General features: G+C 30.8%; 1 protein-coding gene across 1 annotated transcript; it reads right to left on the bottom strand.

Moving 5' to 3' along the window:
* Positions 1-15,801: 15,801 nt before the first annotated feature.
* LOC119602111 (secreted RxLR effector protein 161-like) lies at positions 15,802-16,536 on the bottom strand. The gene has a single exon (XM_037953455.1). It carries the CDS (start codon positions 16,534-16,536, stop codon positions 15,802-15,804), a length of 735 nt encoding a protein of 244 aa, XP_037809383.1.
* Positions 16,537-20,503: the final 3,967 nt, after the last annotated feature.

Raw genomic sequence — 20,503 nt, 5'->3', positions numbered from 1 at the left:
GTGCTAGGTAAGCTTTCCCTTGGCCATGCCGGCTCATTATTGGTATTCAAATTGAAGTTAGTGAATTGATCCGATAGCCTCTTCACCACCTCCTGAAGCTTAGTAATATCAGCCTGAAAACTGTTTTCAATATTTGACCTAATCCTATCTTCTAAAACTCCTGACTCCAAATTATTATTTGCATTAACTCTCTCATTTCTAATTCCTTGACTCATAGAAGTATACCTACTATTCTGATTCACTTGTCTATTTCCCTTTTTACGTTCTGACAATATCCTTTCACCTTGATTTGCTGTTTCAATAAATGATGCATTTGCATGGGAATTTGGGTGGAAATATTCCAACAAACTATTCCTAGTAACAGCATTACGGCATCGAGGACAAATGGGTGATGTTTCTATATACTGAGAAATGCATTTGCGGTGAAAAATATGTCGACATCTTGTAGAGACTAAAATACTTGTGTGATCATAATTTACATGGCAAATTGAACAAATATTAGTCTCATTCTCCTGAGTATCAGGAAGATTTTCTGTACTGTATGTTCTGTATTTTGACTGAACTGTTTGTTAAGTTAAATAAACTCAGAAAAGGTTCTACGCGAAATTTTAAATTATATAAAATTCAAAATATAAAAATTCTCGAACCCACAAAAAAAAATTTTTTGGGATTATTTAATTATATGTAGGTGTGTATCTTCATATATTTCTGTAACCAAACCAAATCATAAAATATATATATTTTATGGTTAATATTAACCACGACTTAAAATATCACTACATTAGCAAATATATATATTTTGTAATCTTTTTTCGAACCTAAGTATTCATTCGTAACTTTTATTTCGGATAGGAGTATGATATAACAAACGGACAGGCGGACATGTGAAATTTTAAGTCGGGTTTTGTGGGAACTGATGTTATTATTACCCTGCCCTTTGTGGGAGAACAATTATATTCCACTTCACAAAACTTTATTATTTATACTTTGTTGTTTAAATTGTTTTCAATCATATTGTCTTCGAATTTTAAATTGTAAAATATTTTGTATGAAAAATATTTTATTCATTCTCTGTCAAACTTTCGTTTAATAAATATACATTTTGTACATTTGTTTTATAAGTTACATCGTTAAATTATTGCAGACCTCTAATAGGTTATGGGCTTATGCGCAATGGATTTATTGAAGACTTCTTTTGCTAAATTGAATGCAGACAATTACCATCTATGGAAATTTAAACTGAAATTGTTGTTGCGCAAGGAAGGTTTGTGGAATCATGTGATCGATAGTGTTCCTGCGACGCCTGATGACGTTTGGAAACGTAAGAATGAAGAAGCTACCGTGATAATTGGATTGCCCATTGAAGATAATCAGTTAATGTTGATCAAAAAGGCTAAAAGCGCCCATGAAGCATGGGAGATTTTGCGTAATCATCACGAAAAAGATACACTTGGAACTAGTGTACGTTTAATGAAGCAGATTTGTAGAATGAAGTACTCCCCAGAGACGAATATCTCGGATCATATAATGAATATGAAGTTGTTATTTGAAAATTGGAAGCTGTTGGTGAAACATTTTCTGAACGCTGGTTAGTGGCTATGTTGCTAAGTAGCCTACCGTCTTCATATGATACACTCGTAACTGCTTTGGAAGCAAGAAAGATGGAGGAACTTACTTTAAATGTGGTTGAAACCTGTTTAATTGAAGAAAGTCACAGAAATTATTCACAGATGCCTGAAAATTCGGTGTTAAAAAGTTCAAATTTAAAAAATGACCATAGCATGAAAATTTGTCATTTCTGTAAGACAAAGGGTCATATAAAGCGTGACTGTTGGAAGTTTAAGAAGACTAAACATAATAAAGCTAACGAGGTAACAGCATCAAGTAGCAGCTCAAACAATTTTTGTTTTGTCATGAAGAAGTAACAGTAGCAAACGGCCAAACCGTATTAAGTAGCGGTAAGGGAATGTAAAATTACGTTACGTAACTCTAAAGGTGAAATTTTCAATGTTGACATATATGATGTGTTATATATTCCGTCGTTTTGCGGAAATCTGATGTCTGTCAACAAAATTTTGAGTAAAAATTTTCAAGTCAATTTCAAGGCTAATCGTGGTGTTATTAGTACAAGTGATGGCAAAGAAATCGGCATAGCTGTTCTGTCAAATGGACTGTATAAATTGCAGCTAAATGAAAAACAAAAGGCTATGGCAACAACATGCAACATGAATGGATGTATTCACTATTGGCATAAGGTATTTGGACATCGTGGTATAGATGCAATCAGAGAAATGGAGAAGAGGCAACTGGTAAGTCATTTGAAAATCCGTGATTGTGGAGTAAAGAAATTATGTGAGGTTTGCATTAACTGTAAAATGACAAAGGCACCATTTAGTAAGCAAAGTCAGTCCAAATCAGAGGAAGTCTTAGACTTAGTACATACTGACGTTTGCGGGCCAATGCAAACGATGACTCCAGGAAAGAAACGTTATTATTTAACATTTATTGACGACTATAGTCGTTATACAGTTGTCTACTTGCTCAACTCTAAGGACGAAGTTTTCGAAAAACTTAAGTTTTATATTGAAATGGTTAGAAACAAGTTTTCTAGATATCCGAAAATAATAAGATCTGATAATGGCGGAGAATGTACCGCTAAGCATGTCCGAAATTACCTTGATTCCAAAGGTATTCAATACCAATATACTGTCCCGTATTGTCCGCAGCAAAAGGGAATTGCTGAAAGGAAAAATAGAAGTTTAACTGAAATGGCCAGGTGTATGTTTACTGAAGCAAAATTGCTAAATATATTTTGGGGAGAGGCCATAAATACAGCCAATTATATTTACAATAGATGTTACTCAAAGGCTATAGATAGCACACCTTATCAACTATGGGAAGGAAATATTCCAGATGTAACTAACTGGAATATTTTTGGTAAAAAGGGGCATGTTCTTGTACCTAAGGAGAAACGTCAAAAGTTAGATAACAAAACAGAAGTTCTGACTTTTATGGGGTATGATGAGCACTCAAAAGGCTATAGGATGGTTAATGTTAATACGTTTAAAGTCACAATTAGCAGAGATGTCAAGTTTTTAGAACAAGAGTCAGCAACTAATAACAATTTAGTTGAAGCCAGTGAGATGTCAGAAGTATCTATTGATTTGAATCAAAGGACAATAAATAAAGACAAAAGTTCACAAGAAGGTCATGATCAAAATGTGTTATCCGATGAAGATACATCATTTCAAAGTCTGGAAGGAGTTAGTATTGAAGATGAAGATTCAAGTAGCCAAGTTGATGAAAACATTTCGGTGGAGATTAATCAAGAAGATTCAAGTCGATGTTGATGAAAACAATGGATCGTTGGAGATAAATCAACACGAAAATCTAGTTGAACAAAAACAATAAGAGATTTGTAGATCAACACGAAGTAATAAAGGTAAACAACCAGTTCGTTTTGGCTATAATGCAGTTTCTATAAGTAGTGATGTAGTGGAACCCAAATCATATAAAGAAGCTCTAAAATCAAAAGAAAGAGACAAATGGGTTGAGGCAATGAAGGAAGAATATGCTTCGTTGATTCATTCAGGTACATGAGAGTTGGTTACTGCTCCGGTCAACGCCAATATCGTAAGCTGTAAATGGACATTTAAGGTTAAACGTGATGTAGAAGGTAAACCTCAAAGGTTTAAGGCACGTTTAGTAGCTCGCGGTTTTACCCAAAAATACGGCGATGACTACGATGAAGTTTATGCACCTGTTGTTAGACAATCGATATTAAGAGCGTTATTGTCAATTGCTGGTGTCAAGAAAATGTCGATATTTCATTTTGATGTGAAGTCCGCATTCCTCAATGGAGATCTCAAAGATGTTATTTTTATGAAACAATCGCCGGGATTTGAGGAAGGGGATAAACTTGTATGTAAGCTCAAAAATAGTATTTATGGACTCAAACAAGCTGCTCATGTATGGAACAATAAATTACATGAAGTAATATATGCAGGTGGATATAAACAATCCGATGCTGATCCATGTTTATACACAAAATACACCAACGAAGAAGGGCTAGTCTATATATTGGTTTACGTTGATGATATTTTGGTTGCTAGCCAAAAGGAAAAACCTATTCGAGATGTTGAAAAATTATTATCCCAAAAATTTGAAATAAATTGTCTCGGTCATTATTTGGGAATCGAAATATTTCAAGATAAGAACTTAAATTACTGTATTCGTCAATCAACTTATATCAAAAATCTGGTGAAGGAATTTGGTTTGGAAGATTCTAAAATTTCTCAATACCCTCTGAACCCCGGATATGGTAAAGCTGAATCTGAAAATTTGCTAAATAACGATCAATATCAAAAGCTGACTGGTTCGTAGTTATATCTAAGCGTATATTCAAGACCCTTACCCCTACCTTGTTTCCGGTAACCCAAAAAAATATTTGAAATGGTTTGGTTACATTATTAATAACAAATTAGTTTATTAAGGAATTCATTTTCCCGATAATTATTTCACAAATATAAAAATTTCAAGTTATTATTCATTATAATTATGTTATTATAAATAAATAAGTAATTAATCGGATATAGAAATAGTTAGAATTAAACAACAACTCAAACTTACTATTTTTCTCCGTGTGCAGCCTACCGTCTTCATATGATACACTCGTAACTGCTTTGGAAGCAAGAAAGATGGAGGAACTTACTTTAAATGTGGTTGAAACCTGTTTAATTGAAGAAAGTCACAGAAATTATTCACAGATGCCTGAAAATTCGGTGTTAAAAAGTTCAAATTTAAAAAATGACCATAGCATCAAAATTTGTCATTTCTGTAAGACAAAGGGTCATATAAAGCGTGACTGTTGGAAGTTTAAGAAGACTAAACATAATAAAGCTAACGAGGTAACAGCATCAAGTAGCAGCTCAAACAATTTTTGTTTTGTCATGAAGAAGTAACAGTAGCAAACGGCCAAACCGTATTAAGTAGCGGTAAGGGAATGTAAAATTACGTTACGTAACTCTAAAGGTGAAATTTTCAATGTTGACATATATGATGTGTTATATATTCCGTCGTTTTGCGGAAATCTGATGTCTGTCAACAAAATTTTGAGTAAAAATTTTCAAGTCAATTTCAAGGCTAATCGTGGTGTTATTAGTACAAGTGATGGCAAAGAAATCGGCATAGCTGTTCTGTCAAATGGACTGTATAAATTGCAGCTAAATGAAAAACAAAAGGCTATGGCAACAACATGCAACATGAATGGATGTATTCACTATTGGCATAAGGTATTTGGACATCGTGGTATAGATGCAATCAGAGAAATGGAGAAGAGGCAACTGGTAAGTCATTTGAAAATCCGTGATTGTGGAGTAAAGAAATTATGTGAGGTTTGCATTAACTGTAAAATGACAAAGGCACCATTTAGTAAGCAAAGTCAGTCCAAATCAGAGGAAGTCTTAGACTTAGTACATACTGACGTTTGCGGGCCAATGCAAACGATGACTCCAGGAAAGAAACGTTATTATTTAACATTTATTGACGACTATAGTCGTTATACAGTTGTCTACTTGCTCAACTCTAAGGACGAAGTTTTCGAAAAACTTAAGTTTTATATTGAAATGGTTAGAAACAAGTTTTCTAGATATCCGAAAATAATAAGATCTGATAATGGCGGAGAATGTACCGCTAAGCATGTCCGAAATTACCTTGATTCCAAAGGTATTCAATACCAATATACTGTCCCGTATTGTCCGCAGCAAAAGGGAATTGCTGAAAGGAAAAATAGAAGTTTAACTGAAATGGCCAGGTGTATGTTTACTGAAGCAAAATTGCTAAATATATTTTGGGGAGAGGCCATAAATACAGCCAATTATATTTACAATAGATGTTACTCAAAGGCTATAGATAGCACACCTTATCAACTATGGGAAGGAAATATTCCAGATGTAACTAACTGGAATATTTTTGGTAAAAAGGGGCATGTTCTTGTACCTAAGGAGAAACGTCAAAAGTTAGATAACAAAACAGAAGTTCTGACTTTTATGGGGTATGATGAGCACTCAAAAGGCTATAGGATGGTTAATGTTAATACGTTTAAAGTCACAATTAGCAGAGATGTCAAGTTTTTAGAACAAGAGTCAGCAACTAATAACAATTTAGTTGAAGCCAGTGAGATGTCAGAAGTATCTATTGATTTGAATCAAAGGACAATAAATAAAGACAAAAGTTCACAAGAAGGTCATGATCAAAATGTGTTATCCGATGAAGATACATCATTTCAAAGTCTGGAAGGAGTTAGTATTGAAGATGAAGATTCAAGTAGCCAAGTTGATGAAAACATTTCGGTGGAGATTAATCAAGAAGATTCAAGTCGATGTTGATGAAAACAATGGATCGTTGGAGATAAATCAACACGAAAATCTAGTTGAACAAAAACAATAAGAGATTTGTAGATCAACACGAAGTAATAAAGGTAAACAACCAGTTCGTTTTGGCTATAATGCAGTTTCTATAAGTAGTGATGTAGTGGAACCCAAATCATATAAAGAAGCTCTAAAATCAAAAGAAAGAGACAAATGGGTTGAGGCAATGAAGGAAGAATATGCTTCGTTGATTCATTCAGGTACATGAGAGTTGGTTACTGCTCCGGTCAACGCCAATATCGTAAGCTGTAAATGGACATTTAAGGTTAAACGTGATGTAGAAGGTAAACCTCAAAGGTTTAAGGCACGTTTAGTAGCTCGCGGTTTTACCCAAAAATACGGCGATGACTACGATGAAGTTTATGCACCTGTTGTTAGACAATCGATATTAAGAGCGTTATTGTCAATTGCTGGTGTCAAGAAAATGTCGATATTTCATTTTGATGTGAAGTCCGCATTCCTCAATGGAGATCTCAAAGATGTTATTTTTATGAAACAATCGCCGGGATTTGAGGAAGGGGATAAACTTGTATGTAAGCTCAAAAATAGTATTTATGGACTCAAACAAGCTGCTCATGTATGGAACAATAAATTACATGAAGTAATATATGCAGGTGGATATAAACAATCCGATGCTGATCCATGTTTATACACAAAATACACCAACGAGGAAGGGCTAGTCTATATATTGGTTTACGTTGATGATATTTTGGTTGCTAGCCAAAAGGAAAAACCTATTCGAGATGTTGAAAAATTATTATCCCAAAAATTTGAAATAAATTGTCTCGGTCATTATTTGGGAATCGAAATATTTCAAGATAAGAACTTAAATTACTGTATTCGTCAATCAACTTATATCAAAAATCTGGTGAAGGAATTTGGTTTGGAAGATTCTAAAATTTCTCAATACCCTCTGAACCCCGGATATGGTAAAGCTGAATCTGAAAATTTGCTAAATAACGATCAATATCAAAAGCTGACTGGTTCGTAGTTATATCTAAGCGTATATTCAAGACCCTTACCCCTACCTTGTTTCCGGTAACCCAAAAAAATATTTGAAATGATTTGGTTACATTATTAATAACAAATTAGTTTATTAAGGAATTCATTTTCCCGATAATTATTTCACAAATATAAAAATTTCAAGTTATTATTCATTATAATTATGTTATTATAAATAAATAAGTAATTAATCGGATATAGAAATAGTTAGAATTAAACAACAACTCAAACTTACTATTTTTCTCCGTGTGCAGCTGAATCAGGTCTGGTTCTCTGCTTCCGAAGAGTAATAAGTCTCTTAAACTACTTTACAAAATTATTTCAATAATTAAACAAAAAAAAAAAAAATTTACAAAAGAGAAGATTTTAAAGTAAATTTGCAAAATAAAATATAAATCCGAAGAAAATAAATGTTAAAGCAGATTAACAAAAACAACAAAACCATGTAACAATTAATAGCAAAAATCAATAAAATAAATGAGTAACAAAATAAATGACTTTAAATAATTAAACCGTGTAAGAAAAGGAATTTAGAATTACGTTTTTCTTTGTGGTATATACATGTGTACATATGTAAGCACGATTTACTCAAATTTACACTTAAAAATATTAATGAGCTGAATTTTACAAAATGAATATATATATATTTTTAGGTTATGTCTAACAAACAATTTTCGGTTTCAAATATATTTTTCCTGAAGTTAATATTAAATTAAAATTATCATTTAGGATTATTTGAATCCTGTAGCAAGGAAGAATATTCATTAATAATAAACTAATTCCACTAATCTATATATATAAAAGGCTTGCGTGACTGATTGACTGAATGACTGACTGATTCATCATCGCCCAGCCCAAACCGTTAAAGCTAGAGTCATGAAATTTTGGTTATAGATTCCTTTGGTATTTTATAGATCCACTAAGAAGGGATTTTTGAAAACTCGAATGTTTAGGGGTTGAAATGGGTAAAAAAGGGTAAAATTGGTATCCTTAATATCTCCCAAAGAAGCAAAGACATAAATAAAATTAGAAATATATCCTTTTTTATAAAAAAAATTGATAGGTGTCTGGTACTTTTTCGAAATTCGACACTATAGAGAGCTAACAGGGTAAAAACTTTCCCATTAGAATATTATATTACCGTCCATATCTTTTAAACAAATAACCACGCAAATAAACATTTCAATGAATCCAATTTAAATTAAAGGGTTTTAGAAATTCTTTCGATACTTTTTTAAAATTCGAGCAATGAAGGGAAAAAAACTTCTTTTTGGTACTTTTATGCTGTAAATATTAATAATATCTTTTAACATTTTTTAATAAAAGTGTCCTTACATCAATGATATTCGAACCCAGATTATCTAATTTCAGTTTGAGCCTCTAACCACTTAGACTACATACGCACTTCCAATCGTAAAGAAAAATAAATATTTTAAACAATCCTTTATTAAATATATTTTTCACCTTACTCAACAAATGTTAAATTCCAAATAAATTATAAAAAAAGTATTTATGTAACAAATTAAACCATCCAATGTTTAAAATATAAAATGAGCTACAGTACGGCAGAAGTAAAACAAAATTAAAACGAAATCTCTTATCTGTGATGGAATCATGAGGTTTCTGAACATACTTTAAAGCCAGTTTAGACTATACCACAAGTCAAAATTTTGTTTACGGATGTAATCAAACCATCACATAGTCTTTTGGCTCTTAATTTTTTGAAATAAATAAAAATACAAGCACATTTATTTTATTTTTCTTTAATACGTCTTCACTCTTTTATACGCATATAATATAGTTCCAACTCCTTATTCAATCTATATACATATGTATATGTATATACATATATGTAGAAGCCATGAGTGACTGATTGACTGACTGACTGATTCATCATCGCCCAGCCCAAACCGCTAAAGCTTGATTCATGATATTTGGATACTGTGTTCCTTTGACATTGTATAGATCCACTAAGAAATGATTTTTGAAAAGTCGAACGTTTAGGGAATGAAATGGGTAAAAATGGTAACCTTTATATCTTCTACAGAAGCAGAGACATAAATAAAATTCCAAATATATCATCTATTATACAAAAAAAATAATTGATAGATGTCTGGTACTTTTCCAAAAATCGGGATTTTATAAAAAACTGTCCGTGTAAGACCTTTTCTTAGCCTGTTTATCTTCTAAACAAATGACCATACAAATAAGACTTTTAAAGTATCCTATTCTAATCGAAGGATGTTAGAAATCCTTTCGTTACTTTTTAAAAGTTTGGGTAATGAAGGGATAAAAACGGTGTCTAAATTGGTACTTTAAAAAAAAAAAAAACAAGTTAGAGTGCTATATTCGGCCATGACGAATCTTAAATACCCTCCACCAGCAAACTACTTTTATTAAAGCCCATTTAAATATCTAATTATAGACATTTTGTAATTTCTTTGTGCATACATGGAATTAATTTTGATTAGGTCCAAAAAAATGTATATTAAATGATTTTCGGATATTTTCCTTTTACGGGTGCTATGATCTATTATTTAGCTGAATAATTTATCTACACACAGAACATACTCATGTGGTATTAAGTGATTTTTTTGTCAATGAAATAAGTGCGTTTAAGAGGGTTTCAGGAGTGAACACTATATGGCACCTATGACCAATTGTGGACCGATACAGATCTACGTTGGTATTATGATTCCTGTTCATATTATATTTATATATACAAAATTTTTTGTTGATATCGATATAATTGGGGGAGTTATTCACGATAAATTAATTTCCGGGTACATGTACCTTTGTATGGGGGCTATGGAAAATTTTGAATCGATTGTTATGACTTTGAACATAATTGATCTCCGGCAGAAAAAAATAATGCGTGGCAAAATTCATCGACATTTTTATTCATAACTTTTTACTTTGAGAACTGAATTTGCTGAATTTCGATATCAAAAATGCTTAGGACAATAATAAATATTTTCGGTGAATTTGGTTGATTTCCTTATTATTGCTTAGTTTTAACGTGAGCGTGTTTTACTCAGACAGACGGACATAACTAAATCTACTCAGAGTTTCACAAGGATCCAGAATATATACACTTTTTTGGGTCTTAGGTGAATATTTCTTGGTGTTACACACGGAACGACAAACTTATATATACCCTCTATCACCACTGATGGTGGTGGAGAATATAAAAAAATAAAATATTTGTTAAATTATACTTATAACTGCTGTAGAGTATAATATGTTGGTCATACACGACTATACTTGTTATGAATGGACGCTAAATTTAGAGCTTTTTTGTTCATAAGAATCTAAAATTTATTTATCTGATAACAGGAACACTTGCCGTAAATCAGTTTAAAGTTGTAAAATACATAAAGTTCATAACATTTACTATAATTACAATCAAAAAGTCCTTATTTATTATCCTTTTGTTACAAAAACTATTAAAGTTTTAAAATCTGAAAGTTTTTCTAAATGTTCTTATTATAAACTCTCAAATGTATAATACAAATTTTAGTCTTTCTAAAGCTAAATAAAGAAGCGGAAAAAAGGCTAGAAAAAAACTGAAGCTAAAACATACATTTCGAGGCTAATGATAAGTAAGAAGGCAAATTTAGCCTTAAAAATTATTTTTTAAAAGGCCCTTGATCTCAGTACAATATGTTTCAAACAAATTCTGCAATGTTTTCGAAATGGGTCTCAAAAATTCCACAACTGTGAGCTTATCGCGTGACGCAAACCGACTTTTACTGTATAGGAGTCATATAAAAACAAAATAATATACAAATTTCTATTTTTCTGAATATGCTTAAAATTACGACATTCATTACATATTACTGTCGAATTTTACCTTAATATCGTTAATGAATTATATTCTCTTAAGTAATAATTTTCGAACGATGGTCTTTCATGGGAGCTATGACCAATTAGATATGACCTAATCCAAAAAAAATTTTGCGGAATGATTTGTATATACAAAAAATATGTACTTATACTCATATCGAATTTTATAGCGATATCTCTTTTCTCTAAATGTGTTCGTTTACGTAATTTTCGGAGATGGATGATAATTTTCGGATGTGGTGATAACGAAATTTTAAACGATAAGTCTATTTCCGGAAATACGTACGTTTATATGATTTGAACATAATAGATCACTGGGCGAAAAATAACACGTGACAAAATTCATCGAATTATTTTTGTAGTTTCTGACACTTTTTAAGATTTAGGAAAAAAAACGGTTATTTTTTCGAGGTAGTCTGAAATTTTTACTTATAACTTTTAACGTTGTAAATCATTTTTGCTGATTTGCAATGTCAAACTGCTTAGGACAACACTGAATAATTTCGATGAATTTGGTTGATTTCTTTTGCTTAGTTTTAACGTGAGCGTGTTTTAGGCAGACATACAAACGGACATAGCTAAGTCGACTCAGAATTTCATAAGAACCGGATATTTATACATATACTTTTTTGTATACTCACTTATGGAGGGTATAAAAATTGAGGGTGTTTTGACATTTACAATAAAAATATGGAAGAATTATTTACAAATGTATATATTAAAGTAACAACTTTTATAAAATTTTTGAAAATTTCAAATGGGGCCTATAAATTCTACATAACATATAAAATAGTACTCCGGAAAAGTATATTATTTTTTCCCAGCGTTAAAAAAATTCCGCTGCAAATGGTTTGAAGTTTTCGATATTTAATCTAAACAAAATTTTATCTTTTTTAATACATAATCGGAAAGTTTCAAGTATCATTGTTTTACAAGGAGAAAAAGCAAGGGTAGGGGGTGCGGTTAATCCCTCTTTAAAATTTAGTGTCTAAATAATAGAATATACTGTAAAAAATACATAAAAATTTGTTTGTGAATGGTTTTAGAAAATTCGATTTGCCACGGAAGGTTTATGGTACCAAAAAGACCCGAGAATAAGATTTTCGTTATTAGAACACAGGCTACCACGTAGTATAGGGCCTAATTTTAATTCAATTAAATACAACAATTTATCGCTAACGAAGTAGCGGGCAGCAAGCTAGTTTTAATATATATTCTTTGGATTTTGCCAAAATAATTAAATTATATAAAATTTGGAGTATGAGACTGCTCTTTGTGCACATAACCGTGAAACCGATTCACGTGGTGTTTTATTTCTAAGGCCTCGATTTTAATAGTATATGGAATGGGGTTGAAGCAGGTAACCCAGTTGTGTTGAAATTGGTCCTCTTAAATTTAAGGAACAGGCCAGAACTTTTCCTTTATAAATTAATAGGATCTGTTTCGGGGTGTTGACTTAATTAATAAAAATGTTCCGTATTGGCGACTGAACTCTCCGAAATCTATGTTCAATTTTCCTCTCTATCTTAAATTCGATCGTTGCTAACCTCACAAAATCAATATCATTCGATTTCAATCATATAATTTGAGTATAAGACCCGTTACTTCGAAATGGAAGACATTCACTCAATAAAAATAACTCATTAATAAAACTCTCATTCACAAAACACTCATTCATAATTATTCTTTAAAACAAAATAAACACGCAATTATAAAACTATCAGCCGTTAAGAACAATAAGAAGGTGGGGAAAAGGCGAAGGGGAGAAAAAATGTAAAACAATATTACACAGTTTACCATGCAAATCGAGAAATTCACATTCAACCGTCACAATATATAGTATATAAAACAGACTGTTTGTTTGTCTGTTACGCTTTCACGGAAAAAATACTGAACCGATTTACATGAAATTTGGACTGCTAATAGGTCTAACCTCAAAAGGAACAATAGGCTATATAATATCTTGATCGGATGTCACGCCCCTTTTTACGCCCACTTTTCGTGAAACTATTTTTACATCAATTTTGCAATCACAATATTCAAAAACTACTAAACCGAATAACCTGAAATTTTGCATACCGATAGGTATAAGCTTGGAAAGAACTATAGGCTATATATAAGAACTTGATCCGATGCCGCACCCTTTCTACGCCCACTTTTTATAAAACTACCCTTACCTATAATTATATGAAAGAGAAAGTCTGTTTGTTACGCTTTCACGGACACACTACTGAACCGATTTACATGAAATTTAGAACACTAATAATTCTATTCTAAAGTAGAACAATAGGTTAAATAAAATAATGATTTGACGCCACGATTCTTCATATGCTCACTTTTTTCTATATATGTAATTGTTATACAAAATTTTAATTCGAGACTTACAGAAAACTACTGAACCGATAGGTCTGACCTCAGGATCAGGATCGGACGCCACGCCCCTTTTTACACCAACGTTTTGTAAAACAATCATTAAACCAAATTTACGTTCAGGCATACAAAAAACTACTGATCCGATTTTCATGAAATCAGTTATAATGAATGTTGTGAAATGAACAGTACGACGCATTACATCTTCAACACCTATAATAAATATATATGAAACTCTTTTTTTACTCTTTCACTACATAACTAATAAACTTATTTACATAAACTTTGGCGTTTAATAGGTCTAACCTCTGAAGTTAACAAGTTAGAGTGCTATATTCGGCTATGCCGAATCTTAAATACCCTCCACCAACAAGCTACTTTTTATTAAAACCCATTTAACATCTAATTCTTAGATAACTTGACTTCATATAGGAGCTACGACCAATTACGGGCCTCTCCAGAAAAATTTCGTTGAGTGATTCATATGTATGTACGCAAAACATATTTGTTTCTAATTTTATCAAGATAGCTTTATTTAACAAAGAAATATGTGAGTTTAAATGATTTTCGGAAGAGAGCCTTATATGGAAGCTATGACCAATAATGGACCGATCCGGGGAAAAATTGTTAGAATAATTTATACATATACAAAACATATTCAAGTTGAATTTTATACCGATATGAAACATATGCATTTAAATGATTTTCGGAAGTGGACCCTATATGGGATCTATGACCAATTATAGTCTTATCCAAAAAAAATTTGGAGTGGAGTGATTCATATATAAACGAAACATATTTGTGTCGAATTTTATCAAGATACCTCTATTTGACAATTAAATATGTGCGTTTAAGTGATTTCCGGAAGTGGGCCTTATATGGGAGCTATGACTAATAATGGACCGATCCGAAAAGAAATTTGGTAGAATGATTTGTATGTACCCAAAACATATTCGAATTTTATCATAAAAGCCTTATTTGTCAATGAAATATGTGTGTTTAGGTGATTTTTGGAAGTGGACCTTACATGGGAGCTATGACCAATTGTGGACCGACTGAGATCTGCGTTGGTAGTATGTACATTGTGTTGATACCGATATATTTGAGGGAGTTATTAACGATAAACTTATATCCCGGAATATACACCTTTGTATGGGGGCTTCGTTTTAACGTGAGCGTGTTTTACACAGACAGACTGACAGACATAGCGGACATAGGATCAAGAATAAATATACTTTGTTGGGTCTCAGATGAATATTTCTTGATGTTACACACGGAATGGCGGAAGTTATATATACCATCTATCACCATTGATGGTGGTGGAGGGTATAAAGAAACTCTATATGATATTGATTGGATGATACGCACATTTTTATGTTCACTTTTTGAATAACTGCTATAGCACCAAAATTCTAGGCTAAATATAAAAAAACATGAACCGATTTTCAAGAAATTTGGTAACATACAGTGTTTGAAGAAGACAATGTTTAGTACACCAAATCCGAATAAATACACCTATAGCATAAATACACCTATAATGAAATGCAATGACCTTTTTCCGTCCACTTTTCTCATGGTATATGAGAATTATTATTTAGTTAAATTTTTAATCAAAAATTTATTTTTATATGAAAACTCTAAAATGTCTGTAGATCCTTAACTAACTGTACGATTAAGTAAGGTAAAAATCTGTATTCAATTTAATTTATTATCAAAAATCGATTTTCATCTAAAACGTTTTCCACCGGAAAACTGTTTTTATTTAAAAACCTGTAATCTGCTGTATATTCTCAGAAAATAACTATTTTACAACAGAATCTTTATTAGATCTTAAATGAATGTCTACGATGCCACATTTGTATGCAGAATAAAAACTAGAAAATCATTCATATCTCCCCTTAAAATTTCTACATATATAACTCTTTAAAAAATTACTTTAAATAACTCTTGTTAATAATATTGGCTTGACTTTTTAATTTAACAATGTTTATTGTTCAATATTTCGATAAAAAGTAAAATTCAAATTGAAAAATTCTAATTTACAAAAACATATTTCACAATGGATAAATTGATTTAAAATCACAAAGTACAAAAACTAAAAGTAAAGTATTTAAGTTGAATATAAAAATAATATATCTTAACACGCCTCCTCAACTTAAATGGTTTCTTGAATACCCATTGATGAAATACAAAAAGTATGTTTGATGTTGGATAGTGGCTTTGTTAAAACGTCTGCCACCATCTCGGAAGTCGGCTTATATTGGACATCTATTATTTTGTCTTCAACAGCTTGGCGTATAGAATGGTATTTATAATCTATATGTTTGGTCCTTGAATGGTGGCCTCCAAACTTGGCCATTTGTTGCGCACTTTGAGAGTCACTGTATACTATAGTTGCATTATTATTTAAGTACTCCAATTCACTTAGTAGATATCTCAAGTAGTAAGCTTCTTTAGATGCTTCTGCAAGAGCGATATATTCCGACTCAGCGCTAGAGGTTGCTACAACACGTTGTTTTCTTGATTCCCATGAAATGGCACCACCTGCGAAGGAGAAACAAAAACCAGTTTGAGATTTTCTGTCGTTAATGTCTGTGGCCCAATTTGCGTCAACATAACCAACTAATGGTAAACTATCTTTGCGATAAACTATTTTAAATTTCTTTGTCGTATTCAAATATCTAACAATGTGAATTGCAGCAGTCCAGTGTTGTTTACGTGGATCCTGGCAGAATTGCGATAACATGTTTACACTACATGATATATCAGGACGACTATAAACTGATAGATGTAGAAGTGAACCAATTATTTCTTGATATTTTGTCTTATCGATTCTTTCTGCCTCTCCTGCTATTTTCGGATTCTTTTCCAAGTTAACTTTTGGTTGCATTGGAATTTTTGTTGGCTTTGAGTTTTCCTGACCATATTTCTTAATTAGGTTTTCTGTATATCACAGATATTGCTATCATATTTCTTCCTATTTCTATCTCCAATCCGATGCAATGCTTATGCTATCCTAAGTCTTTCATTTCAAAATTACATTTTAAAACTTTTATTAATTTCTCAACATCCTTGTCGTTATTAGATGCTATCAATAGACTTACTATGATTCTACTGTTATCGTTTTTTAAATATATACATGTTACGGATTTTAACTTTAAGTTTTTGTGCTGAGAAGAAATGATTTAAAAACTCATTTTAAAATTTTAAATCATATCTTCATTTCACATTTAACTAAATTTGGGCATTTATAGAATGAAAGGTATTTTGATGATTTTATGTTGGCAATTCCTTTGAATGCAAATACTTCTAAATGCAACTATGCATTTTTAGGAGTTTTTGCAAGCTCTTTTGTTATCGAACTTCTTCTTTTTTTGGTACAAACTTAACCGTTAGCTAAAATGACCAATGATTACACGACATTTGTCAAGTTTGTGTCATACGATGATTCCGTTAGATCATCTGACCAATGACAGATGGACACGTGCGAATCAAGGAAAAAGGAATAAGGAAAAATCAGAATTACTACGCGTAGTATTTTGGATGGCAGTTGACAACGTGCTGTCAAGGCGAAAAGATAAGGAGAAAAGTCCGCATTAATTTGAAAACTTTTGATTAAAGAAAATATTCATAGTTTTTAAAACAATTAACAAATAAAGCGTGTGTGTGTTTTAAACAGAAAATAGTAATAATAATAAAAATTTATAAAATACAATAGTTTTGTTAAGAAAAAAAAAATTGTTAATTTTTAAACCATAAAACTAAAGAAAAACGAAACATTATTTTCATTGAGATAAACAAACGAAAGAATAAAAATTATTTAAACAAAAATTTTGTTAAATGTTGTGTAATTTATAAAGTGACAATTAGTTGAATATTTAATTAAATATAATAGCTTAGATCATTTACCAACTAAGTCTAAGTGAATTTAACAAAAACTAATTCTAAAAATTTACTTACACTAACATTAAAAAAAAAAGAGAGAAAAAAAAATGTGCGAAATGAATATGAAAACTTTTCAAAGTGTGCACGAAAAAAAAAATTAATTAATTAAAAATTACGCTATATTAATAAATAAGTGTAACCCATCAATATTTTAAAGTTTTTTTTTTAAAAGAGATCAAAAAAAAAAAATAAAGATCTTAAAACTAAAATGTGTTATAAACTAAAAACAAAAGAAACATCCAAAAGAATAGCAACAGCACATAAAATTAAATTGAAAACAAGGAAAAATAATTATAAAACATTTATTTTTTTAACTACAAAATAAACCTAAATTGTGACATTTTTACGTGAAAAAAAAAAAAAACAAACAAATAAAATATTCTTTTTATATAACAATACATGAGAGAAAAATAATTTAAAACATATACACATACATAAATAACTTAATGTAGTTTATACCTTATAAAACAAAAATAATTTTTATTAATGGAAAAGATTGAAAAATAAAGTAGTTTTAATAAATCCTATTTTTTCCATAACTAAAACAAACAAACAAAAAAACAAAAACTAAGAAGAAAAAAAAATATATTTAAACAAATTAAACAAAATTATTTTAGTCAAAGAAAAAAAAAAAAAAAAAACTTTTGAATTTGATATATTCCCTTTTACTTGTCATATTAAAGAAAGAAATTATATTATATTCAACAAATTGTGGAACAATTACCTTTAAGAAAAAAAAAAGAAAAAAATTAATAAGATTTTGTTACAACATAATAAAAATACATCTAAACAGAACTGAAAGTGAAATCAAGATGAAATTTTGAAAAAATATATATATACATACAAAACCATAAAATAGTTTGCGAACATTCACAATAAAATGCTGAAATAAATTATTTTATTTTTCAAAACAAATGTTACTTGCAACGCCGTAAAACTCAATAAAAATATTAATAAAAAAAAAAAAACAACAACAACAACAACAAAAACTCAACCATAAAAATAACAACAGCAATTTTTTTTTTACATACAAGTTTTCTACTTGCATTTTGCCGCCAACTGTATATTAAACATTTCTACAAGGAAAACCACCAGCAACAACAGCAGCAAACCAACAACAAATGCACGTAGAAGGAATCATGCCGACAACTACCTACCTTCAGGAGCAGTTCCAGAGCGAGCAGGAAAAATTACTTAAGTATTATTAGACTTAATATTACTTTATTAACTATTATTAATTATTATAAATATTAGTTTATTTTTTTTAGTATTTAAGTACTAATATAAGTATTTCTATTGTTATATTATTTTTTCTCTCTCATGATTAATATATATAGTCACTAAAATAAAACATGAAATCTAACTTTAATTAAATCATTAGTGGGATGCTAAGTGGAAAATTGGGTAAAGGTAAGTGTAGGTGAGCTGATTGTGTGTTTTAGGGACAGATTAAATAATAGGGTAGAACTTCTGTCATGGAGTCTGACAGATAGTCAGTAGGGTGGGAACCATACCCAGATGTCATAATACCGTGACATCAAAAGTTTCATTCCTCACTAATATCATTGCTTTTTAAGAATTTTATACATCAGGGTATTTTGATTAGGCAAGAGTGTATACTATATGTTATGCGTTTAGGAAAACGGGTTGAGAACCATAATACCTTTCTGAGCTAGCTGGACAAATCTATCTTGCCTCTTGACTGCCGTACGTTTCTATAATAATTTCCTAAATATTTCATCTGTAATAATCGACGCGTAACATATATGGCGCCCAACGTTAAGCAATGCGGTCTTTACGTAACCAACGATAGGCAATGTGGTCTTTACGTAAGCCAACGATAAGGCAATGCAGTCTTGACGTAGGCTATCGTAAAGCACGTGGTCTGACGTAAAGCAACGTAGGACCAAAGCTAATTGAAAATGTTTGATTTTTTTTTTGCTTATACACTTTTGATAGTTGTTTTCTTTTCATAAGTCATGATTACTGGGTACTTAAATCCTAGTATTCATTTGCGATGTAGAATAAGGCAACAAATTTGAAAGTTTTTTTTTCATCAAGTTTTGTTTTGGCAATAATTGGAGTCCGAACTGACGATATTGAGTCGCGCAGTTGCCCGTTGCGATAGTACCCCTGTTTTGGTAAAACATCACTAAATCGGATACAATTTTGTAAGTCCTCATGTCAATGTATCAAAATAGTTGAGTAGCGACAAAATTGAATTTGATTTATTTCAAACATTTAGTGGAATGGGAAAATATTTTCGATTATACGTTCGAACGGTAGATGATTTCAGTCCTTGTCTGACTATTAGTTCCAACAAATGGTAGACATGTTGCGAGATGATCTAAATTCGAAATCCAAGAAAATATACATTTCATGGAATTTAGCAGGAATGAAAGCAATTTTTTTTTACTATTAATTATACGCTTGAGACAGCAAATTCTGTTCGAAAAACAGATTGACAGGCCAAGCAATAATTAGTAGAAGAGCCAGAGCATAAAATTATCTATGCTTTCCTTTAAAATGAGGAATAACACACACAATCATCCTTACTAGCCATTGCCTGATTGTACTTAGCACCCCCACAAATTTTTATGAATTATATTTGAACAATTACAATTTAGTTATATTTTTCTTGAAAAAAAAACATACATTTTTATGAATTATGTTTGAACGATTACAAGTACAATTTATATTTTTTTTTTATTTAAAACCACACACGCACATTTCAGAATACTTAATTGATTTTCTTTATGCCTTTTAAAAGGAAAATATTTTTTTTTGATAATTGAACGAAATAAACTGATTTTTTTTGCTTAATCTAAATCATCAATATACCTTGCATAATTCTTTATTGGAAAATTTTTTTATATATTCATAAGTCTGGTTTGTTTCAGTGCATTATGCAC

Source organism: Lucilia sericata, unplaced genomic scaffold (assembly GCF_015586225.1).
Source record: "Lucilia sericata isolate MDLA Ls3-8-SP2 unplaced genomic scaffold, ASM1558622v1 Contig000208F_arrow, whole genome shotgun sequence".
NCBI classification, from domain to species: Eukaryota; Metazoa; Arthropoda; class Insecta; order Diptera; family Calliphoridae; genus Lucilia; species Lucilia sericata.
This window is presented reverse-complemented; position numbering and strand designations above follow the sequence as displayed.